This window comes from Neodiprion fabricii, chromosome 7 (genome assembly GCF_021155785.1).
Source record: "Neodiprion fabricii isolate iyNeoFabr1 chromosome 7, iyNeoFabr1.1, whole genome shotgun sequence".
NCBI classification, from domain to species: Eukaryota; Metazoa; Arthropoda; class Insecta; order Hymenoptera; family Diprionidae; genus Neodiprion; species Neodiprion fabricii.
Genome location: NC_060245.1, coordinates 23,264,057 through 23,289,651, shown reverse-complemented (window position 1 = coordinate 23,289,651; position 25,595 = coordinate 23,264,057). Strand labels below are relative to the sequence as shown.

Here is a 25,595-nt window from a genome sequence, read left to right as displayed (position 1 = left end):
GTAGCGCTACCGAGGGGTTCGGGAAACTTCGTTACCCCAGTTCGGCAAAGTTCGGCCCCTCGTCTAAGAAATGCGCGCGAGACGCGAGTCTCGTTCTCGTTCTCGTTCTCATGCGTATGTACAATGTATGTACATACATACGTATGTTTCGTACGTACGTACGTACGACGTACAATACGTGCCTATCTAACCGTACATCCATGCATCGTACGCGGTACGTACGAGCAGCTCCGATAATACCGGCATCCCGGTGAATTGACGAGAAAATACGCTTACACACGATAGTAATACCGAACTGCGAACGATAATCCAAGCCGCACAGCAGCCGCGGCGCCGCTACTTGTCAAACACGCGCGCTTTATTACCGAAGTCCCTCCCCGGAGGCGAAGCAGGCGAAACCAACAGGCAGAGTCCCTCTCCTCTCCGCCCTCTCTCGACTCACGAGTGTAAACGACCGCGCGCGACTTCGCCGGCTCTCGGCCATCTGGGTTCAGGGACGAAAACCTGCGGCCGGGAACGAGGGGAATTCTCAAAGCGTCGTCCCCGACACTTGTTGTCGTCGTCGTCTCGGTCTCCGACTCAAGAGAGAGAGAGAGTTTAGATCAACCGCGAATGGTAAAGAATTTATTATTCATCCGCGATACTTTACTCCTCGAAATGATTCATTTCGTACCAACGACGCGACGCTACGCGACGAGAGACAAACGTATTTATACCAACCTACTACGTACATATATACTTATATACTTATATACATCCATATGTATATATATAAGTAAAATAATCACCCACAAACGACGACGACGCGCGGGATATAAAGTATCCGATCGAAAACTCTTTACTTTAACGCCGCTCGTCGCCGCTTCTTGCACGTCTATCTCCTCGCTCTTCAACCAGCACACACACGCACATACACACAGGCCGTCTATTAAATCTCTGCCAAGAATAAACCCAGCTCTATTATAAATTCCCGCGAATGTTATTCATCTTTACGGGCTATGTGTCAGAGAAGTGTATGGACTGCGGGTCCCCTGCCACACACTGTAGAGTCGGTAGTATATATACCTATATATATATATATATATGTACACCTATATATATCTAATCACGCTTCTCCGCATGTACGTATTATCGCGATTATTCGTACGTCGAGTCCGTACAACTGTATAATACAGTGAATACATCTTCACACACGTCCGTGCGCATACGTGAATATAACATAGACGCCGCGTGCTCGGTACGGGGAACGGCTCTAATTTGCAATAGTTTCGCGGATGGCATACCTTTCGCTTACTTTGTCTTTGTCTCCACCGGGCTTTGTTGCCGGAGGATTTATCGGCTCGAGATGAAGGACGTTACTAAAAGCGGATCCATGATCCTGCTTATTTTTAAATCTCTCCCTCTCTATCTCTCTCTCCCTTTTTTTTCTTACATTACTCTCAACTCGCGGATCAAGCTGCGTCGTAGAGACTTGTATGTACGTAATATACCACTTGAGTATAGGTCGGCAGCGAAATTGATCCATTATATCATTAGAAACTATTCGACCCTTATATGTACACGCATTGCGATTGTACGGAATGTTTGAAATCAACTTTCATTCCCTGCGATGGCAAAGTGAAGTACATGCGTTTGAACTGAAATTAGGAATGCTAATGCATACTTGTATACATGTGCCCAACTGATGGGTTTACGATTGAATTTCATTCAGATCCAGCAATGAGCAACGTTGTAACATCGGAGGTCGATGACTCTGTGACAAAGGATAAATCTACACCAGGTGCTGTAGAGTTTGCTCACGACGAGCTTGTCAAACTGACCAAAGATGCGATAAACAAGATAATTGAGAGCGATCCTCTATTTTCGGGAATTCCAGCCGATGCTACAGTTGAGGAAATCAAGTCACAGTCGGCAGTTGCTCAAGGTCAAGCGATTACGCTTTACTTGAACCGTGGAGAATTGCCGATGCTTTCTGTTGTGGTAAATATTACTAGATTATACATGTTTCTACAAAGCAATTTTGTGCTATAATAGTTTGTACCGTTCTTTATAATTTGAAACAAGGTGCCGCCTCACAACACGACGGTTCTTGATTTGAAAAAGGCGATAAAACGTCACACGCTTTTGGCCCTGAAGAGAGAGAAGGTAACAAAGAAGATAAGCTGGAAACATGTTTGGAAAAAGTACAACGTATGCTTTGGTAGTACACAGCTGGTAAACGATAATGAAAACATAAAGAACTACGGCCTGACTAACAAAGCGGAGCTACATTACGTAAAGAAACGGCGAGAAAAATAAAGGTGTCAAAATCTAGGTACAAAACGGTCTGAATTTTATCTTTTAATCCTCATTGATATAATAAGTTACACTCATTCCCAGTTAAATTTAAGTCTAAGCTAGATTAGTGTCGATACGTTTAGGTTTGGGCTTCTGCAGGCACAGAATCCTTCTCCGCGGGTAGTCTCATGTCGACTTTTAGTTGCGAAGAGCAATCCTCCAACATCATGCAGGTCAATTCAAAGGCAGGGGAAACATGGTGGTTAGTAACGATCAATTTCTTGAGAGAGTGTATCCTGTACAGAGCTTCGAGTCCACGTTCGGTTACTTTTTCACAATCCGATATATCCAGATATTCCAGATTTGGGTAATAGCTCGACATCTTATCCAAGCACCAGTCGTCGATTGTCTTGCAGCCTTTAAGGCTTAGCCATTTGAGTTCGTTAAGGAAGCGCATGTTATCCAATCCTTCGTAGTAAAGATTCATTCCATTTATGTCGATCGCTTCCACTACGAAATCCGGCACGTAGGATGTCGGCAAACTGTAATTTCCTTTCTCGTCTCTTTCCGTCCACCCAGGTTGCCCCAAAAACTTAACTTTGGCTCCGCGAAAGACGAGAAAATGACCGGTGGCCAAATTGGAACCTAGAATTTCGTGTCTCAGTTTTATGAATTTCTGGTCCTCCTTTTCTGCTTCTATCTTCTTTTGATTCCACCATTTCTTTATCCCATCTGCGCTCAAGTCCCAGGGTTGCGACAACGCTACCACCTTCTCCATCGTGGGTCCTTCAACTTTGCCTGTGCGGTCCCAAACTTTGAATTTTGTTTGTAACCTATAACTTCCATCATCCCACTCTCTTCGCCACTGCTTTAACTGCGGTTTAGGTTTTTGGACCTCTTCCTCCGGGGGATCATACTTGCTCATTGACCTCGATACTTGTTCTAAAATCAATGAATTACGGCATCCTTGGTACCTATGCAATCCCAGACGAGTAACCTGCCTGGCAAGCATGTTTGGGAGACTTTTTTTCCTCCGGCCAAGTGTCTGAATTCGATGTAACTTCTATTATCCTCGAGGACCGAGGTTTTGTTCGATTCAATTTTGCCCTCGTTTCGGGTTATTTTTCGACTCTCTGCATGGTATGTATCGATTTTAGGTTAGGTGAGTTACCGGGTCCGCCATCTTGTCGCTGGCTGGTCTGTCGATTCCTCGGATTTCGGAGTCGATTCTCAGCTTTTATTACTTGCCTGACAGCTGTCATGAGTGATGACCGGTCCGATCCTCAGTTGACGGAATAAACAAGGCGAGAGTCAACGGCGAGCCAATAAACAGGGATTAGGTTATACCAGTTTTCGTCCTCCTCTTTCTCCTCCCTCAGCTTCGGAATTGAAACTGTAGAAAGGGCTCTGGCTGATTCCGATTAGTCGCGTCTCTGCATCTGACATCTCATCTTTGGTCAATCAGCGATTTGACCCCGTTACAAGCGTAACTTAACGATCGAGAGCAGAATTTTGTTTGAATTTTAGCCATGGAAGATATGCAGGAGGAGGTAAATCGGAATTTTTTAATTACTGGTCTATGCTCGCAGGATTTTTAGGTTAAGGTCTGAGTTTATGTCGCTCTTGCAGGTATTCGTTTTTTTTTTTTTTTTTTTTTTTTTTTTAAATTTAAAACTTCGTGCATTTAACGCAGTTCTTCAATTTCAGACCCAATTTGTCGTCGACGATGTCAGTAAGATAATAAAAGATGCGATTGAGGTTTCCATCGGGGGCAACGCCTACCAACACACTAAGGTTAATCAATGGACATCTCACGTAGTTGAAGCCTGCCTGGGAAACCTCACGAAGCTACAGAAACCTTACAAATATATCGGTGAGTAGTGGCTAGATGATTCATTTTTATTTTTTATCACATTACTTTTGCTTATACGTACCTTTGTCTTATTACGTTTGGATTACTTTGATGACCTCGACCCATTGTCAAGGCCTCCGGTATTTATGAATGTTGAAATCTGTGTGGCAGAGGGGAGATAGAACGAGATGGGCCGCTCCTTAGACGCACTTCATTCATATTTCTCTATATTTTTACTTGGTGCAGTCTTTTCGGTTGTTTTCGGTTTCACAGTCTGATCTTTGCTCCAGCATGGTGACATTTTTTTTCCGGGGTACGAGGTCAAGATCGATTCCTTTAGCCTGCTGATATAGATAAATCGCTTTCCCAAGTGAGACTGAGTCATGGGAATATAAAACTACATTTATTCCAGTGACTTGTACCATCATGCAAAAGAACGGTGCAGGCTTGCATACAGCAAGTTCGTGCTTTTGGGACAATGCAACGGATGGAAGTTGCACAGTTCGCTGGGAGAACAAAACGATGTATTGTATCGTGTCCGTTTTTGGTCTGGCGATTTAAACCTTTGCGTTGAAAGTTGACCTAGTCCATCCAAAATCAAATTGAGTAAAGTTTATCTCCGAAAAGAAAGTTTTAACTGAGTTTAGTCGTAAGATATCTAAAAACATATTTGATTTTTTCAAACGGCGTTAGTTGTCTAGGCCGTTGCTGATCCACAAAATATTTCTTCATTGCAAACGAAAGATCTTTACTAATCGTGTTACGAAATTTTTTTTCATATTATTCTTCAGCTACCCCAATGTGCATTTTTTAGTTATTATAGTATTTCGAGGGCAATTTCGTTTCTCATGTTTGTGTTGATTATCAAGGCTATCTGATATCCTACTTTTAAAAAATTTAATGCAAATTCTAAGCGGCCTTGTTCACCGTGCATACAAGTATGCCTAGTGTTGTTAAGGAGAAAAAATGGCGCAAGTCCATTCAATCAATGCGAAGAAGTCAGAAGATGTTGAAATAATTTATGTAAAGTCGTATTTCGCAAACTCTCTAATCATCTGTAAATAAATAAACCTATGAATTCTTTTCTTGTACATCTTGGAAACCTTCTAGCCTCACAGGTGTTGAAAAATATATGGTAAAATAATTATTGAGATTATTTCAGTCAATATGTTTTATTATATAATCAAATAGAAATAGTAGTGATAATAATAACCATATTCTCATTGGGTCGTGAGAGTAAAATACTTCAAGGACGGAAAACATATTTATAGGAATCGTCAGTGATATCTAACATCATATTAAGTTTACATCGGGTATAAAACAAACTTATCCTTAGTACAAGTTTAACACAAAAAAACTGATACATTAAAATACTGATAACTCTTAAAAGCAATGATGATTCGGTCTTCAACTTTTCTTATTTTTTTTTGGTGCTCGCTATATGTCTTTGGTGCGATAGGAACAGATTTTGTTATTTATAGCATTAATTCAATCACACATATTATCATTTCAATATTGACAATAGAGGTTTCCTTTTTTCTGCTTTGACGCCAAATATCTTATATATCGTGATACAATACCTTTTGAACATACATTTACTATCACAAAACTTGTCGTTCTTCAATCTCAACTTTGGAATGTTTGACAAAAGTTCATGAAAGAGAAATTAAAATGCATCATGTTGTTTCTAATTCTAGAAACATATCACTACTTATACATACAAATGAATACAAAATGATTTATAAAATAAAAGCATGTGTTAGGATATTGTTTAGAAAAATCACTCTCATAAGTTTGTTATCGTTGATGCTAATCGTGTGGTTCATTTCTTACAATATCTACTGTCAGTATATTTCAATCTTACGATTCCTTTCGTAAAAATCTATATTCCCATTTTTTTAAATTTGGAAAAATTTATCAAAGGTACAAAGAGTACTGAAAGTATTGGTTGGTGTTCATCTTTTAAAGACTGGGAAAAATCTAGTATGTAGAATAAATGTGAATTATGAATTATATTACACTTCAGATGATTGTAGCAGACTGGAAAGTATGTCGTGGTCATCAGGCTCGTTTTCATCTTCCAGAAAGACCATATTTATGTTCAAGTTTTCTCCGAATTCATCATCAATGTACAAATCTTCAACCGTGCTGTCGGGAATTTCCTAAAAAAAAACAAAAACAACGTACAATCGTGGGTAAATGTTATGTAAAAATTTTTAAAGATCTGTTGCATTAGTGAGATTTATAAGATAATATTACCCCTCTTCTAATGGGCAATCTTCCAAGCGGTGAAACATTGCTCACAGACCTGAACTGCCCCAATCCGGCAGGAAGGGATCTTCGTCTGGCCAGTAAATTTCTGTTTTGGCAACTTTTGCAACCTTTTTCCCCGCTTTTAGCACTTAAAAATATCGTTGCTGATGAGATGAGACTTTTTTCAGCTAAGCAGTTCAGGCTGTCATTTGCATCATGCGTGTTGTTGCCATTCAGGTTACTGTACGTAAAATCGGGCTGTCTTCGAACCAAAGAGTCATCTATTTTTGATTCTGTCATACTGTCAAAAATATCTCCTGACTTTTGACCAAAAGATAGGTATCTTGATTTTTCGTTGTTGTCTTCAACGGTAATAGGATATTTCGTCGCTTTTTCAGTGGCAAGTAGCGAATCACGGTCACCATTTGTGGTTCGTTCAATGCTTTTTATCTCTTCGTTTGAATTATTAACATACAGCTTTGATTTGTTTAAATTTTCAAAGATTGATTCGCTTGCACCATTTTCGTCAAATACAACATCAGAGATGTTAGGGCTCTCCAATGGTGAAAATTGGCTCGATTTTTCGTTATTTGGTGTTGCTGAATTAATGATAATCGTAGCTCGATCGAGGGCTTCTTTCAATGCCTGTAACGGCATAGTTTCGGATGTACGATTTTGACTTGCATCCATTTCGGTAGTCGTTGTGTCCGTCATCAAAACAGAATCTGGGTATATGAAATCAGCTTTGTCGTGGGCTGATGTAAAAAATAAAAAATATATGAATAAATACTTGAGAAACCTCTCTGTAACTCGGTTTTGTCAATGTGTTCTTTTGTTTTTCATATAATTGAAAAGTTTTACCTGGAGTTTTATTGCTGATAATATAGGTCGAATCACTTTCCGGAGATTCCGACGATTTGGAAGTGAGTTGTTTGTTATCGAGACTTGAAAGGTTTTGCGCGCTGCTATGGTCGTCTTTATGCATTTTAGACAAGCAAATCAACTTCTCCTTCCTCCACAGTGATGATTCAAAGAAGTTAGTAGAGCTAGAGTTCAGTGTTTGCGACCGTGGAATTGATGGTTGATGTTCCTGGTTCAGTAGCGACTGCCCTACCTGAAACATACAGTGAAAACAAGTTTAGAAATGTATAAGTGAATTCTTTTGACTTTCTTAAGAAGTTCAATTGGTCCGAATCAACTCACTCTTTGATTTTGATGGCTCGCAGGCTTGATTAAAGTTGGATTGTACTCTATGAGTGACTTGCACAGTAGCGGTTCAAAGTTTGTTTTATGACTCGCAGGTTTGCATGGCTCACAGCTTTTCTCTCTCGCCTCTTTTAAAATCCTCTCTCTCGTTCGTGGACCTTGAACATTGAAAGAAATTCATTTATCGTGCAACTATCGACAGTATCGATTGAATGATCTGTTTACTTGTATATACCTACTTGATTGTGGTATGTCAGGTATTTCGAGGGCTTGAAGATTCGTGAGCGAGCTGGTACCATAGAAAAATTTGGATCTTTTCGTCGCTATCAGTTCTTTAAGTTTTTTCAAATCGGTTATGGTATCGTTCCCGGATTCGTCATCGCTTGATTCTGTAATTTCGATTGCGGTCGAAGATTCGGAGAAACTGCTCTCAGACACGATTAATTTACTCAAATTTCTATCTGCCTTCTTCCCGATATCGGTGGACGTCGCCTTCGTAGCTCTGCGCTGTCTTTTCTCATCGGTGTGGCCCAGTTTCTCCCGTTTGCCTGCCGTTCTCTCGCGATACTCAGATACGGCTTTACGAGTTTCGGGGGGTGATACATGCCCGCAATTCTTTCTCCGCGTCTCCGCGTACATATTTGAATTTTTTTCGTCTGACGCCGCGCACGCATCACCGGAGCAGATCTTATTCTTTCCGTTTTTCTGTCCTCCTTGATCAACCGATGTTTTTTTCAAATTAAATAACTTCTTCGCCATCAGAGTGTTGTTTATATCATTCGTATCCCGTTTCGGCGTAGTTACCTTCGGCGGTCTGATCAATGGCGATGTGGCCACGGGTGCGTTGAACGTTTTTACATCCGGATTATTGTTGTTACATTGCCGATTGACGTAAATCGGTTCTTCCTCTTCGTAACGCAGCTAAAAAGATATTTTTTTTTCTCAAAAATCAAACAACCTAAGTAACAATTTCCTGTAAACATAAATTTATCCAGTTAAAAAGATTTCTACGAACCTCGATTCGCCGTAAAAATCTGCGCGTACGATCCATGTCCAAGTTCCTCTTGTTAACGTCCAGATGGAGACCGACCTCAAGCAGGTTGTTTAGCAGCGGTGGAAAATTGTATGCATCCGTTGATATCCTGCGCTCCCAGTGTATGTATTGTCGCTCTATTTCCGCCTCGTCTAGTCCGTTCCAAGGAATTCGGCCTGTGCATTAAAAAAAAAAAAAAAATCTGATTCCAGGACAATCCAATTTTTTCTAGTATTGTCATCTTATTTACGTTCTCGAAGCACTCACCAGTACACATTTCCCAAATTAGGAGAGCCAGGGCGTAAACATCGCACGCCCGACTGGGTGCATCGCCGTAAAACATCTCAGGTGCTTGCCACTTGAATATTTCTGTCCTCAGTCTTTCCTCCCATTCGCGGTAAGGCCGCGGCTAAAGGAAACGTTACGAATTGCCAGTTTTTGTTTTAATCAAAGAATACCCTCAGCGTGGGATCAAACAGCGTGGTTACAGCGAAGCTGCACGCTTACAGAAGTATGCGGGAAAATCTATTTATTTATCCCGTCCATCGGGAATCTGGACACGGTCGAGCGATCGCTCGTCTGTCTCCTTTTTGAAACAAATTCAATTGAATACCTACGAGCAGTGCAAACGTGTCCGTTTTAAAATCGGGACGATCAATTGGATACAATGAGAACGAAACAGTATACCGTCAGACAATTTCCTGTTACGTGGAATGCGGCTATTTAAGTTAAACTCGACGAATGAAAAATACAAATCCCTCCCATCCCTCCACCACGGGTACAACATTAACGGTTCCGAGGTTTGACAACTCCGCGTAATAAAACCAACCGACAATTTACTTCTAACTTTAGTGTCACTGTACTATAACTGCTTTTCGTTTGTTTCTTTGATTATTTGTCCGTTCGTTGGGTAATTTTTCATTTTAAAATAAGTTTTACATTGTAGTATTTTATACCTCGGTAGCGGTAATGCGGTCTGGAAACCGAAACCAAAGTCAATCTCGTGTATTGTATAAACGGTATAAAGTCGGTCAAGAAGAAGTACTAATCCCGCAGAAATAGTCATGCTTTTCGATACCTTTTTGCCTGTATATACTTGTACCGTTAATAGTGTTAATTGAAAGCGATCGATTGCTCCGCGGTCCGTGAAGATTAATATTGCTCTGTAAATACATAAAATACCCATATAATATATAGCGCTACAATGAATTTTACGTAATCCTATTCAGATATACGTGTTATATACACTTTCTACTGGGGCGTGGGCCAATTATTTACGCTAGCAGAATTCCGATATCCCTGCACAACACTTCCGCGGAATTTCAGCTGCAATGCATACACGACGGCATGTATTATAATTACAAATGGACACATATTCGACGAACAGGTATAATAAGTAATTCTAACACTTACCCTGGTGAAAATTTCTACACTTAGATTTTTGCAGAAATTGAAATATTTGGGATTATTTCTTTAAAAAATTGTAAGTATGCATAATTTTTCGTAAAGAGTTATTGTTAATTTTCGTTAAAATTTGTAGTAGCTTGCAGGTTTTCTTATTGAAAATATATAAATTTTCATACAAATCTACAAGTATTTATGAGAAACTAAGTATACTTTCCAATTTTGTACGATAATAATTTTTTGCACAAAATTGTAAGAAATATCCCAATTTGTTTAAAAATTCTTATAAAATCGTAGGAATCATATTCACCGGGGTATTTATCAGAATTGAAATAAATAATATCGCAAACCTCTTTTTCGCGCACGGCGAGTTCCCATCCCCCAAGTTTTGCGGTACCGCTAGCAGCGAGAAATACGCAATGCGAACTTAGAGCTCCGTGGATGATTCCTCTCGCGTGGGCGTGCCTCAGGGCATCGGCCAGCTGTCCGGCACATCGCGCCGCACCCTGGACACTTACACGCTCCCCCTGCTCGTGGACGTAGTTGTAAAGGGTGCAGTCGACCGACTCGAAAATCGCGACGATCCCGTGCTCATCGGTACGCGTCGTTCCCATCAGCAGCAGGGTGTGCGGATGCCGGATTTCCCTGCAATTTGTCGGCTTACATTCATTTGTAAACAACGAAGAAATTATTATATATATATATATAAATTGCAGGTGCATCATTTTTGTTTTACGTAAAAAATTAATAATTAAGTATATTATGTTAATACTAACGTGAGAACGTTCAGGTCGGCTCGTACAGCGGTAAAACAGTCCGGATGGGAACTTCGGCGAAGAGCAGTTCTTGTGTTCTGCCATTCGGCGGCGATGAGCTCGAGGTAGCGATCTTCCGTACCGGCGACCCATCCGACTTCAAAGAGTTCCGACGCCTCGACGTGGGGAACCCCCGGAATCGGCGGATTTTCATACTCCGGTTGCTTCTCGCTGTTCGTATTGTTCCTGAAGATTTCGACCCGGTTTTTAGTCGGACTTAATTTCGGCGAATGACCGCCCTCGGATCCCTCGGCCGGTTCACGACGACGATCCAGAAACGCTTGGAGTGCGCTTCTGTACGCCTCGCTGATAAGCAAAAACTTGTGAAAGAATGTCATATTTTGGGAATTTGCTTAAATGTAGATGTATCAGTGAACATTCGTTCATGCGGTGCATCGTCAATGCAGACACGGCTGTGCATCACGAGTGCATGTGCAAATAATCCTGATCGAGGAAATGCAACGCGGTGACGCATCTGCGCATGAACTATTAATTTCATGCTGTGTCGAATACTATCGATTTTCACGATGTTGAAGTTATAGTTATAGTATAAACGTTATCGTAACGAAACATTGGGAAAAAGTTACCATTTTTTTATTTTTAAAATTATTTTTAAGGAACTAAGTTTGCAAAATATGAGTACGCTTTAATTTATTACGGTTTACTAAACTTCAAACAGTTCCCAAATCGCGGAAATAACGGTTTTTCCCGTTTTTCCTCGGCACGAACAGTTACGACAACGTTACCAAGTTCAATATAATCGATTTTCGATAGTCGAACAACCTGCTGGCGCGGTCTTCGGTGCAGTTTAAGCTGTTCAGCGAACCGGAAACAGAGCTGTGGGCCTCATTCGTGTCTTCGGACTGTGACAGACGGCACAGGTCGTTGGAATCAGTGCCGCGGTGTCGACGCCGTTCCAGGACCACTGTCAAGGTGCTTTTGCGGTCCTGATCGCTATCCCGAAAAAAGAATGCCGATAACAGTAACGATTCGTAGCTAGAAAATGCAATATAACCAAAAAAAAAACACCGACAGGGGGTTACGATTGCGAAAAGAGGTTATGCCGGTTGAATCGTACGAAATGCTTGGTAAGTTATCGTTGTTACAGGTTATAATATAAGTCGAAAACGTTTATTCACCTTCCTTCGAAACGGAGCCGCCTGGCAACTGATCCCGACATCTTGACGAGGAGATGACGTTTTTTCGTTAAAAAATTTTCGCTCATGCTACGTGAACTTGTCTCGGATCAACACGGTCAACCGATCAAAACTTGCGGAATGAAGGGAGCTTCGAACGTGAAATTGATCGAATCAGATTTCGCAACGCCCCGCGTTCAGGTTGGCAACAGTTTATTGTGTGAATAATTTCACTTTCTTGTAGCAAGGGATGATGGGTAATTTTGTGCAAGACGCCACGCGATGCGTCCGTTTTCATTTCGGCTTATAAATACCGGCGTTGACTTGAAACGCCTTCGCGAATTTCGTTATCGCCGCGATACGCTGGAGGATTTTCGGTTGCGATAAAATATCGCTAATCCGACGTGATGTTTAATTCTCATCGCGATCTTTCTTGCCGACTCAGGGCGAAGCTCGGTTTTTCATTTCTATCCTCGATTTTCATTTGTTACTTTTCCCCGCTGTTGGTTCGCCGGTTTATTACGACGCCATTGTTGTGTAATCGTGTTGCGTACGCCGCGTTTCGTTTTGATGTGAAAAAACGGTAAACACTACCACTAATCGTGTAAAGTTTCGAGTGTTACTATTGTGAGAGTGCTCGTGTTTTTTATCCGACCACGCTTTCAGCCACCGGAAAATTGCCGATGCAGCGTTCGAGATTTGAGAATGGTGAGTGAAACTACGAATTATAAATCTTCCAGCGTCACGTTGTCGAATACAAACAACAAACGACGCTCGAATTATTATAAGCATGTACCCACTTGTTAAGCCCTCGTTGATTCGGAGATGGCAGACTCCTCCTGTTTCGGTCCCACTGCACAAAGTCTCTGAAATTTAGGAGGAAAGATTTTTTTACAATTACACAAATGCATGATACATGGGTAAAAATCTGCCGCACATACGCGTACACGAGTCTACGGCATTCCGTTTTTTTCCATCTCGTAATGTATTAACCGTTAAGAGAAAGGTAAATATCATGTGAACATAGCTATAAATACCCGCGTGCGATGTACTCGAAGTCGGGGGTGCCGGTGCACTTATTATAGGAGGACTCGGGCAGGATTCGTTCGCACAGGGAAAACCTGGAAAACCGGGAAAATGCGGGAAATTTTTTACAGCAGGGAAAACTCAGGGAATTTCGATAACAAGACTGGAATTTTGAGTCTGTGGAAGAAACACACTTGTACTTATAACAAACTGCTATCGATCTTAAGAAAAAAAAAAACGTTGTACTTGAAATTTTGTTTCATCGCAACACCTCATACATTCCACGCATATCACTCGACACCGAATCTTCTTTCGTTTTTTTTTTTTTATTTTTCAACGGAAAATCGCAGGCTGTTTTTTGTAAATTGATAGTCGGATGGTACAAGATATTATTTACTAGGTAATACTGATCGTGAAGGTATTAGTATCGATGTGTAAAATAAATTGTCATTATTTAGCGTTATATTTCGCGAAAGGTTACTTGACAAAATCTTATTTTCAGGCTGGAATGCCTGGAAAAGTCTGGAAATTCGAGATTCCAGTTATCAACAGCCGTGTAGATAAATAATTGGAGGTGGATAAAAGAGAAATGTATGTGGTGTATTTTTCCCCCGTTTTTTTTTTTCGTTTCATTGCGATCGCAGTCGAAAAATAGTAAATCCACTCTGATAATATCTATTCGTCCGACATCCTTGTATGCAAAATATAAGTTCAGGCTAGCCCGCATTTCAACTCCGTAACATTCAATTCTTCTAGTTTTATTTTTATCTTTTTTCATTTCGCATGTTGTACGGGACAAAAGGCAAAACCTGTACATATATATACATATATATATATATATTTATTATATATATATATATGTATATAGCTGTCCGTTGGCCCAACACAAACTCCACGTGTACTTGATAAATCGCACGTTATACATATACCCCGTTTTATGTCCGTATGATGTCATTCCGAGGTAGGGAACCGTGCCGACGCAACGGGGCGAGGTGAGATTCGCTCGAAAATTGCGTACATACGTGTGGTACCTGAGTATACCAACTCTTCGCTGAATCCGAATAACATTCTCCTACAGAATTCAGTGTCGAAAATCCTAACCAACGACGGCTCGAATACCGCAGTTTATACTTTTCCCACTCGAGCCGGAATGAAATTCTGCCTTTTTATTTTTTTGACCGTTTCTACGCGGTCGCTGCAGCCAGCGCAGCAGCTTCCGGTTCCGTCAGGCTAGTTTTCGAAGCTTTTTACCGCCGGCGCGTTCTTCTTTCTCCATAGTTTGCGGATACGATCGCGAGTGTTGACTCTTTGAAACACGTGCTTTGTTGCGCTGAGTCAAATTTTGTAGCAAGATAGTTTTAAATGGATTTCAAAAATTTTAAATCGCGGACGAAGGTTTCAAATTTGATGGAATATGGTTAAAAAACTCTATGCAGGTGTTTTAGGGGTCGCTGATTGGATTCGAAATATTGAATTTTTCAAATCCGGTTTTACATTCGCAATCAGCGACCCCGAGAACTTACAATTTATGTAAGATATGTACACGCGTAGAGTGTTGACTTTCTCGGAAATGAATTATTCTTTAAATTTTCACGTTTTTTTTTTTTCAACCAATCTCTTCCCAACGACAATAATTTACATTCAATGAATGAATTCCCGTTAGTATACCGTCAGAAATAGCAAAACAGCGCAAAGAAATATGTTTTCAAAATTGTCTAAATATACGGACAAATTGATATAAAACAGGTGGCATTGTAAGAATACTCGCCACTTTAATTCAAAGGGTTAGCCTCTCCTTTAACAATAAAATCCGACTCGTATGCATGCATGTACGAATGTACGATACGCAGAATAATAATATAATCTTTCCGCTTCTTTCCGCTTCTTTCCGATGCCGTCACCTTTCCGAATCCATCGCAAAACCTTGACCCGCGCTCTCGGCCAGCTTCGACGGTCGCCTCTTATCCCCGACCGACTATTCTGCGTTAATACGAGTATGTGTATACGACACATCTTTCCCTCTCTTACGTAGCCTGGAGGTTTACGTGCGATCGAATTTCGCTGAAATTTTTCACCTCGTTGATCCGCGATCGCCGCTTCCCGACACGCCGCGACCGCCTTCCGGTCTATTCGGTATTCGTTTCCGGCCGCCACGATCTCGTGACGCAATCCTGTGTTCAGTTCGTACAACAAATCGAGAATTAACTTTAACGTCGGCCGGAGGTTGGATGGAAAATATCGTAAATTACAACGCGAATTTGTGTCGTTTTATTTGTTTATAATAATGATCTTTCCGGGGGTCTCATTGTCGCGAGTTTGGATACATGTTTTAAAAAATCGACCATTCTTCAAAATTAAAGGCAAAAATATTGTTCCAGATAACGAAAAAACGACGTTGTTCCAAGTTTGACCTCTTAATATTAATATCTATAGATGCCTCATCGCGATTTTCCATTTCCCATTCAAATAACTTGGGAATTTTATTTTTTTTAAGCGTTGGAATTTTATACATCGTCATCGCGTTTGTGTACCGATAAAACCACAACGTATTTTTGTGGAGAATTGAATGACCTACAAAAAAGCTCCATGATCATTTTACGATAAATCTGCTCTTTCGAAAGATCAAAGAAAAGACTTTGAATAACGTTTGAAAAATTAGATTTATCATAAAATGATAAAAGACCTTTTTTGTAGATCGTTCAACCCCTTAAAAAAATCCGTTATTTTCTCATCGGTACACTAATCCCTTGACGAGTTATACACTGTAAAAAATTTGGTGTCAAAATCAACACCATTTTAACACCACGCGTAGTCCCGAAAAGTCCACTCCGCTGGTGTGCATGCTTGGTGTTAACAGACAGTGTTAAAAGTTCGGTGTTCCGAAGTAACACCGATTGCAGTAACACCCGAAACCTGACACCTTCAGAATAACACCAGAGTATTGACGCCCAGACAATCATGACACCATAAAAATCAGCACCAAGGAATTTGAACCCTGCGAAATAACCACATTGAAATGGACACCATAAGAATCCACACCACTGAATAAGCACCTTGCGAATGAACACCAGCGGATTAACACTCTGGCAATAACACCAAAAAACTGACACCCAGTTGATAACACCAGAAAATTGACATCCGCAATATAGCACTATAGAACTTACACCCTGAGAACAACTCCAAAAAATTGATACCATGGTAATAACACCAGAGAATTGGCAAACCGACTCTTTTTTTTCTTGTATGAATATAGGTATATGCATATATGACACATGAGGTAGGGTTTAAAAATAAAATACAGTGATTCGTAAGATAATCCAAGTCAATATGTAATTTCTGTTATATAGGTAAACACCATACATGTGCTTTCAAATATATACATATATAAACTTATTTTTGCTTATACATATATACATATATATAATCACATGAACCTTAGAATAATCTTACATATTATATATTTAATATCAATAGTACAAAACTTATTTTCTCTTTAACAACAAATTGGCTAAATAATAATTAATCATTATTGTTTGTACTTTCCGTTCTGCGGGATAGGAACTTTTCAATACGGTATGCATTTATATGAACATATGAATTGAGTGACACGAAAAGACGTAAAAACTAATAGTACAATATACATATAGATTATAATTATGATAATGATGAAAATAGTAGCATATTGGTACGTTTAAAAAATATGACATTTCGGCACTACGAACGTGGTAGTTTTGTGATAACTTTGATGAAATTCATAGGCATACTTATGATCCAACAGATTGAGATCGATTAAACTATAGGTCTTTATAATTTCGGGTTCGACTACAAAAGCATGGTACTCGTCACTAAAATATTTTGTTTTACATTTGGTACAAATAACGAATGGTACATTGCGATGTACAAAGATATGAGTGATGACCTGAAATACGGGTAGATCCGTCTGTTCATCAATATGGGTTGCAATTGAAAATCCGACTTTATAAAGAAATCCAGAAACTACTTTTTTCACCACGAATATTCTATCGGATGGATTAAATTGAAAATCGCTTCTCGCTAACAAAAATTTAAATATAAAATTGTCATACCTATCAAATTTGCCTCCGCCTGAGCCAATAAAATTTCTTTCTTTTGTGTCTTAGGACAGGCATTGCGGAGGAAGATCAACTGTCCTTGCGCACTTTCCTCATTGTGAGGGTACACATTTTTGGGGGTTGAACGTTTTCTTTCTGCTCAATTTTAACTCCTTTACTCGGCACCTGACGACGTCTATTGCGGGTGCGCAGTCTCCAGAAGATGTAACCTGACCGGCCTTCAGGGTCATAGAATATTTCCTGAAATTTAAATCAGTAAATGCTAGATAGTTTTATTAACACATAAACAATTCGCTACTGTATATGATCCTGTAAAAAATATCGGGCTAAAGTTTCACTTATATATAGGTAAAATATGTTAATTCAAAATTTTTTTCAAAGCTAATGCCGACTAGAATGTGGCAGTATTTTATTCCAATTTAATAATTTATTTCCAATAAATTCACCAAATGGAGATAGGTTAGTGTACACCGAGCGTTTTGGTAATTCAGTACGCGGAATGAAATGATAATGCTCGGTTCGTACCTACTCAATTATACAAGTCAGCACCAAATGGTTTAAAATAACACCATATAGCGTTGAAAGAACCCTAGATACTATTCAAAGAACACCAAATAGTGTTAGATGAACAGAAAATAGCATTTAACGATTTATTGGAAAATATTATTTATCAACACTTACCTGCAATAATAAAATCATTCTATTCCAAGGGCTTGCCATTGGGAGTGAGCACTTTTATCCATTTAGTCTCCCCGTTGTATCGTCCCTTTCGCAACTGGAAAGATGTCCCGGTAATAATGTCACCACTATCCGGTGCATCCTGCACATTTGCTGCTTGCTGTGCACTATTGATCAACACATTTTCCATTTCAGGGCCATCCATATTAAGCAAAGTCACGGTAAAAACATTAACAAAATCTGATTCCGACATAACTAGAACCATACACGAGGCAGACGACACGTTTTACCTGAAATGCGAAGCGACTGCTTGTAAGCGCGCGTGGAGGAAACTGAGTTTTTCTGACTGCGGGCTAAGGACTTGCGGCATGTTAAAACTTGTACGCGTAAGAGCTTTCGACATCAGAATGACACCATCGGTGTCAATTCAACATTGCGTCGGTGTCAATGCAACACTATGTCGGTGTATACGTAATTCTGTGACAGACTTGGATTTTGAGGTTGACACCATCGCCGTCAAACCAACACATTGTAAACAATCGACGGTGTGAACTTCTATAAAACTTCTATAGACTGCATTTCGGTTTGGAAGCAGCACTATTTGGTGCTTTTTAACTTCCCGTTTCTCCGTTTTCGGAGAAAAAAGGATTTTATTGTAATCACCCCGAAAATGAAAAGTTAGGTGTTCGCTAAATCTTGACGTTTCAAGATCTAGAGAATCATCTCCGACCGCTTTCGGACGGACGACTGTGTGTGTGTGTATGTGTGTATGTATATACGTGTGTGATCAATTTTTTTGTCCCACGATATCTCAAAAACGAGGCACTGCATTTCAATGATTTTGGTCTCAATCGACGCGGCTTTTCAAAACTTAGAACTGAGTAGATTTTTGCTTTGATCGGTTCAGTACTTTTTGAATTATTCGAACATCAAATCTCCGAAAAATAAAATAAAAATATCTTGAGAATGGATCAACGGATTTGAATGAAAATTGGTATCATGAGATTTCTGGGGTCGTTGATCACGAATATGGGATCAGATTTGCAAAATCTGAAATGGCGAATCCAATATGGTGGAATAAAATTTAAAAATATTCGGATTTTGGTAGAAATTAGTAGTCGGAGGTTTTTTGGGTCACCGATAACAAATCCAAGGTCAGAATTCCCAAATTTATAATGGTGGATCCATTATAGTGGTTCAAAATAAAAGAAAATCATATTATCTTCATGTAATATGGTATCCAAGGACTTTCGATACATCAATCACGAATCTGAATTTGTAGTTCGAAATTCGAATTGGATATTAATATTTTTTTTTCCGTCAACTCGGAACCTGCAGTGTGATAACGGGAAGATCGAGGGCTGGCTCACGGTCAGCTTGTTAAACACACGCAACTCGTCATTTTCGACACCATATAGTGCTAAATTCTTGAATTAACGAATAAATGTTGCCCATATAATATATACTAATTTATACATACATGCGTATAATCTGATATAATCTTATTGGATCAAATTCGAATTGTAATTTGTTTGTTTTTATTTAATTTTATCGTGTTAGGGCGGACTATTTTTTTCCCGAGTAATCTCGCGCACGGTGAGATATAATCATTGAATATAATTCTCAAGTTATGTACGAAGATTTCCGACATCTAGACAGTGAGTATACCTCGTACCACAGACGAGGCTCATTGTGACTATGGGAATTTTTATTTTGAAGATATACTAACTTCTGAAGAGGGTAAATCAACACCTTGATCATTCAAATTGCACCGAAAGGTGTCTGTTTGAGTAAAAAACTGCAGATGGTGTTGATTCACGTAAGATGACATCATTTTTAATCCCAACAACATTTCCGGAGTATTTCATAAACTTTATTGGTGTTATTTGTGACACCGAAATTCCCAGCCAATAACACCGAGCTTGTTTACTAACTTCTGAAGAGGCTGAATCAACACCTTAGTCATTCAAATTGCACCAAAAGGTGTTAGTATGAGTTAAACACTGCAGATGGTGTTGATTTAGTTAAGATAACACCATTTTTAATTACAACAACATCGCCGGAGTTTTTCATACACTTTATTGGTGTTGTTTGTGACACCGATATTCCTAAACAACAACTCCGAGCTTGTTTACACCGCAAATTTTTTACAGTGTACGATACCAAATTTGGAACACAACAGCGTTCTTTTTTCGTTATTTGGAACAATATTTTCGACTTGAATTTTGAAAAAAAAGGTCGATTGTTTTGATACAGTATAATTTATATAATATATATACATAAAAAAAGGAAAAAGAAAAACAGCTTCGTAATAGCAGGTCTATGTACAAATGTACGTACTATCGAATCTAGAAAGCGTGGAGAAGTTGGCAGCGCGATGAATAAGAAGAATAAGAAGAAGAATAAGAAGAAGAAGAAGAAGTGGTGGAATTCTGATACGCGACTTGATGCTGTTGCTGCTAGAAGGTGTAACGCTGTCCGATCGATCTGATTATGGCGATAGAGTAATTACGTGCACATACATTATACATTATATTAATTCACACATACGTACACGCATGTGTATATATACAAAAATCGCATGCGTTTTTCACGCCCAGCTGCATTGCGTGAGAATAAATAAACGCGTTTTTGTTGCTCTGTTTGTAACATGGAGAGGAGGAAGCATCCGGCATGGCAATTAGGCAGGCAGGATTTGTCCGGCTTACAAGGTTCATGCGCGTGTGTAGCGTGTGTGTGTATTCAATACATATCATGTAGCAGTTCCTTAATTGGATCTTGAAATATTTCACGGGTCGCTTGGCAAAATCTAGCTTAGATAGACACGTTCTAAAACTGATTACGTACGATCTATAAATTGATTATCCAACTTGTTTTTTTTTAATTCCTACCAATTTTACAACTCTGTTATACATCGAGAGAAATTTTTAGTTCCGGTTACCGCTCGGTACTTGACTATTTTCATTTTTTACCAGAATCGAAAAATATAGTTCTAGGTACAAAATGAATATTAGTTATGTAGCCGTTACCGGAAAATCTAATGCTCGCGCAAGAATAAATTGACGTTAAAGCCTTGTTTGACTAGAAAAGTAGAGTAAACCTCGCAAACTGATTTTGCGTTGCGATTACCAAAAAAGGATCGACGATAGCGCAAAATTGTTGGGCGTACCTCGTTTTTCGTAATTCCAACAATATTCTAACAGTTTTTTTTAACGATACCTGTTTCACTAAATTTTTCTCAGTGTATGCAGCCAGCTTGATGATTAGCGATTAATCAAACGAACGGCTTCCTCTCCCTTAGGGTATAAAAAAAATCCCTACCGGTGGCAACGAAAGAAAGGAACTTATAATTAGCATTGATTACATCTCGTTGTAGTGCAATTACAATTATGCACGTATAATCGAACTCTTCCTTCTTCGTCGTCGCTCGCCGTGATTATTACTTATATTACATCGCTGTTCGCTGGCCGATATATTTATATTTTTCCACGCGATTTAATTATACCTCTGCAGTTACGATCGGATCGCAAACAGCTTTGGCACCTCGCAGGTACGAGATGAAAGTATTAGTAAGCAGGTAACGCGCCTTGAAAATTCATGACGCGTGCGCCGTACGAATTATATTATAGCATATATTTACACACAATGTATGGACGTGTATTACATGTGCGCAGGCGATCGGCTATCGATTAATCGATTTCAGTTTATTCCTTCGTTTATACGCCGTACCCGCGACTCGCACGAATTCACGTCTTTCTACTCCCCAACAATCACACCTGTAGCAATATTATTTCCCTAGAAATAGTAAATGGAAATTTTCACTCGTGCAACAAGTAAAATCCAACTTCCGTTACGTTTTCGGTGAAATTCAATGGCGTTAGGGGGGGGGCAGCTTGTACGGTCTAAAATCATGCCCTTTCTTTCTTTCTTTCTTTTTCTTCCATTGACATTATTAACAAAATGGCGGCATAGCGCGTATAAATAGCGAACGACCACGTTTTCAATCCGGTGGTCAATTTTTATCCGATCGACTTGAAGTTTTGACACAATCGTTGAAACTTGTTTATCGATTCGGGCTCGTGGCTAGATTTTCTAATTTCAACCCCAACGTCTTTTTTTTTTTTTAACACTGAATTTTTCTGCTCATAATCGTATATATTTGAAAAAAAAAAGTTTCTTATTCGGGATACAAGCTCCAACCTGAAAAAGTGTCTTTAACTCGAAACTTGACTTGTACGCATCACGTCGTCATTTTGTTATTAATTTCAATGAAAAAATGAAAATTTTTTTCTCGAAACTACAAACAATAAAGCCCTAAAACTGAAATTGCTTCAAGTGTAATTAATTTTCTTAAAAAAAAAAAAAAAAAAACCGTAAAAATAGATACGATTCTTAATCGTTCAAGCTGTACTCCCCCCCTCCCTTAAACACCGATTCATTGCGTATGGGCGACGCGTATTCCGTTTTCACGTCCTCGGAAAAGGACCGGTGAAAACAGAGAAACTTTACGACAATTGCTCGCACAGTAAATTCCTCGTCGTTTCCTTCCGTATAATAACATGCAGAGTGCGTAGCGTGTCTATTTTTTAGATAATTAAAACACATCTCTGCGGGGGTCAAAACGCCGCTTCGATTCCCAGGGATTGGATAAAAAAAATTCCTTAAAGTAAATCGCATTTTGATCACCCTATAGATCCGGCTCGCTCTCATTGTCTCCTCGTCTAGTGTCATCTGGATAAGAAATTCTCCGTGAATTATATTCCGGAATAATAAAAGTCACCGAACAACGGCTCGTATAATTATAATAATAATAATAATAATAATAATAACAACAACATTAATAATGATAGCAATTAACTCGCCGCTCGTTTGAATTGTCTATCGAAAATATGTCCTGAGAATTTCCCACACCTTTTGTTCGCTTGAAAAAAAAAAAAAAAAAATAATAATAAAAAGAAAATAAAAATTACCGTTACGAACGTACATTCAGCCGGATTTTGCAAGAATTTGCGAATATGCTCCGTGAGCTGTCTATTCCGCAATGGTTGACTTTTATTCGCGAGTCGCAATTATAATAATTATGTCTCTTCGTTGTACATACACGTAATTGTATTATTATAAAAATTTCTTTTCCACTTTCATCTTTCGGTTCTCATTTCTAAATATACAGTAACATTTTTTGAAAGACGAAACATCTTTTAAACGAGCCTGCATCACGATTTTAATGACAGTTAGTTTCTGTCTAATATTCTCTGACTTCGAACTTTATTATAACCGTACGTGTGTTGGAATCGTCCATTAAATACATGGTTTTTACGTATATGTATGTATATATATATACGTTGCATATAAGCGTTTATAGTTACACAAGTTCGACACGACACAGAAATTATACGCAAGTCGCTTTATAATATTGTATATACAGATATACGCATGTAACAAGGCTGACAAGCCAAAAGGTCAGATAATGAATCGTATCTAATGTATTCATTTTCAAACTCCACTTGAAACGTAGGCAATTTTATGTACGCAATAATAAGAATATCATTATCGCTGATAAACGGTTTCCTACGTAATATACAAAAACCGGTAAAATTATCTGCTCCATTATCGCATCTGTATGCCAATTATAATATTATTACAAATTGTGCAAAGGTGTTATTATTGTAGGTAACGTATATTCTACCTTTCGTCCGGCTGTTTATCTTTCCTTTTTTTTTTTTTCAATTTTTTCTCTCTCTCTCACTCTCTCTTTTTTTTTGCGGTATTGATACTCGACTCGTGTCTACACACACACACACACACACACATTAAATATATAATCTATTCACAGGCATAAATTTGTATAATATACCCAGTTATAGAAACTCGTGTATTATATGCTACGTACGTGTAATAATGTTTGCAAATTGATGCGTGACAATGTTTTGCCTCGTCATTTTCGTCGCGCGATTGCGCGTGAAATCGAACTCTTAGACGAAACACACGGTACTGCGCGGTATGGAGAGAAGTGAAAGAAAGATAAAAAAAAAAAAAAAGAAGAAGAAGAAGAAGAAGAATGTTTTCTAAAAGAAAAAGACAAAATAGTAACAGCGATCACCGGGTATCCTCGGGTAGAAAAATAATATTAAATTTTTACACAACTTATAGGTTATATATATTTATTTGTGTGTGTGTGTGCCTGTACTCACTTTCTCAGCCATTTGAACATCCCCATAACGCAGGAGGCGCACTTGTAAATTATCCCAACGTAACTCCTTATCAGGGAAACACCGAGCGCCCTTGCAGCTTGGGCAACAAGGATCGCGCTACTCCGTCTTTGAACCACGGTCGGCAACTCCGTTTCGCGATTTGAACCGTTTGAACGAAAGCCGCCGCTCGGTTTTCGCCCCACGCGACCGACTCGCGATATTCGACGACGCCCTCGACGTTCGAACGGCGAGCCCCGGAAGCCCGGCTCTTGTATCTCATCGTCGTTGGGACTGCGATCCGACTTTGGCATTCCTTTTAATTTTTTTTTTTTTTATATACTCAAGGAAAAGAACTTTTTTTTTTTTTTTAAACTCAACTCACACGGGGCTGCAAGGAAAAAAAACTGCGCGGGGTGTCTATTTTTTTTTTTTTTATTTTGTTTTATTTCGAACTCGCTGAAACCGGGATAAACGTATTGTCAAGAAAATTCAGCCACGAACGCGGTTTTTGCAGTTTTAGTCGGTGCGAAACTCCTGGTTTAATCGAACCATATGGTATAATATTTTTTGATTCGAGAAATTCTTTTGCAAAAGTTATTTCTGAGTTTTGTTTAATATATTTGTATAATTAGGATCAGAGTTAGGCTCGAGAATAAATACAAACGGGGAAAGAGAAAATTGAAAGCAGAAATTTGTTCGGTGATGAAAATAGGGAAAAAGAATGAAACGTTCGTTCAAGTTTATAAGATATATTGTTTATTGTTCGTCGCAATGTAATGATGGTTTATTCATTGTTGTTGTACTTTTTTTTTTTTTTATGCAAACAACACCTTCTATTTTGCAAAAATATTGTTCGTAGTGGAGGGAAATGGAAGTGATTATTTTTCGATTCAGCACACTCGCAAACATAATATCAATGAAAAACACCCCGTGCAGCAGATATGAAATAATTTTCTCGCAGACCTGCGTTACTGATCTCTTTTATTACGCTCACAATTTTTAGTTAAAAATTGATTTTATAACAACACGGTAAGCACACGGATACAATATTACTCTTCTATTATACGTATATATTTACTTAATCGCGTTTACAGAAATTTATTTCATCATTTCATATATATGTACAATAAGGTAGAATAGAAAACACTTGAGAACTGCACTTACGGCCTGTGTAATTAATATCGCAAAGGTTATTTGAAAATTTAACTCTATATTTATATATGAATAAACCGCGATTTTATATTGAAAAATCTGCTTATTTCGGAGCAGCATTTAACTCGACCATCGCTCTTTCCATGCCGAGCTGTTGTATTATACCACGTTTACAAAATTGGGCAAAGATGAGGTAACGCAATGTCCTTACGTCCTGGTACGTACGCTTCCAGCCTCGGACACTTGACGACTCGACTTGTTTTCAAATCACGGTGTTTACTTGCCTAAGGATGTATAATTACATGTATTTATGATAAATGCACGTACAGCGTACGCGAATCTTTTTCTTAGTCTTTTTATTTTTCTTTATTTTTTTATTTATCAATTTTCTCACCCCTTCTCGCGAACAAGAGGAAAACGACTCGAGATTTGGGTGAACGCAATAATTTTTTTCGAGCTCAATTAAATTAAATATATTCAT

At 38.9% G+C, this 25,595-nt stretch overlaps 4 protein-coding genes across 8 annotated transcripts; 2 read left to right on the top strand and 2 right to left on the bottom strand.

Annotated features, from left to right (window-relative positions):
• The first annotated feature begins 436 nt into the window (after window positions 1-436).
• LOC124187015 (U11/U12 small nuclear ribonucleoprotein 25 kDa protein-like) lies at window positions 437-2,314 on the top strand. The gene is made up of 3 exons (XM_046579256.1): window positions 437-706; window positions 1,712-1,980; window positions 2,065-2,314. The coding sequence occupies exons 1-3, from the start codon at window positions 613-615 to the stop codon at window positions 2,296-2,298; spliced, it is 597 nt and encodes a 198-aa protein (XP_046435212.1). The 5' UTR covers window positions 437-612; the 3' UTR covers window positions 2,299-2,314.
• Window positions 2,315-2,327: 13 nt separating this feature from the next.
• Window positions 2,328-3,296, bottom strand: LOC124187014 (distal membrane-arm assembly complex protein 2). Its single transcript, XM_046579255.1, has one exon. The coding sequence runs from the start codon at window positions 3,287-3,289 to the stop codon at window positions 2,417-2,419; it is 873 nt and encodes a 290-aa protein (XP_046435211.1). The 5' UTR covers window positions 3,290-3,296; the 3' UTR covers window positions 2,328-2,416.
• Window positions 3,297-3,684: 388 nt separating this feature from the next.
• LOC124187016 (dynein light chain Tctex-type 1) lies at window positions 3,685-5,210 on the top strand. Its single transcript, XM_046579257.1, has 3 exons — window positions 3,685-3,827; window positions 3,985-4,150; window positions 4,542-5,210. Exons 1-3 carry the CDS (start codon window positions 3,807-3,809, stop codon window positions 4,688-4,690), a joined length of 336 nt encoding a protein of 111 aa, XP_046435213.1. The 5' UTR covers window positions 3,685-3,806; the 3' UTR covers window positions 4,691-5,210.
• A 459-nt stretch (window positions 5,211-5,669) lies between these two features.
• On the bottom strand, window positions 5,670-25,317 carry LOC124187013. Of its 5 annotated transcripts, XM_046579249.1 has the most exons (14): window positions 25,127-25,317; window positions 23,963-24,275; window positions 13,014-13,097; window positions 12,777-12,842; window positions 11,624-11,794; window positions 10,802-11,146; window positions 10,376-10,670; window positions 8,889-9,030; window positions 8,604-8,797; window positions 7,828-8,509; window positions 7,586-7,746; window positions 7,244-7,496; window positions 6,389-7,137; window positions 5,670-6,291 (listed from the first exon to the last, which is right to left on the bottom strand). In XM_046579249.1, exons 2-14 carry the CDS (start codon window positions 24,271-24,273, stop codon window positions 6,145-6,147), a joined length of 3,600 nt encoding a protein of 1,199 aa, XP_046435205.1. In that variant the 5' UTR covers window positions 24,274-24,275; window positions 25,127-25,317; the 3' UTR covers window positions 5,670-6,144. The 5 variants fall into 5 exon arrangements, with proteins under 5 accessions (XP_046435205.1, XP_046435207.1, XP_046435208.1 ...); XM_046579251.1 differs by lacking the exon at window positions 13,014-13,097 and having other exon boundaries at window positions 25,127-25,314; XM_046579252.1 differs by lacking the exon at window positions 11,624-11,794 and having other exon boundaries at window positions 25,127-25,313.
• Window positions 25,318-25,595: the final 278 nt, after the last annotated feature.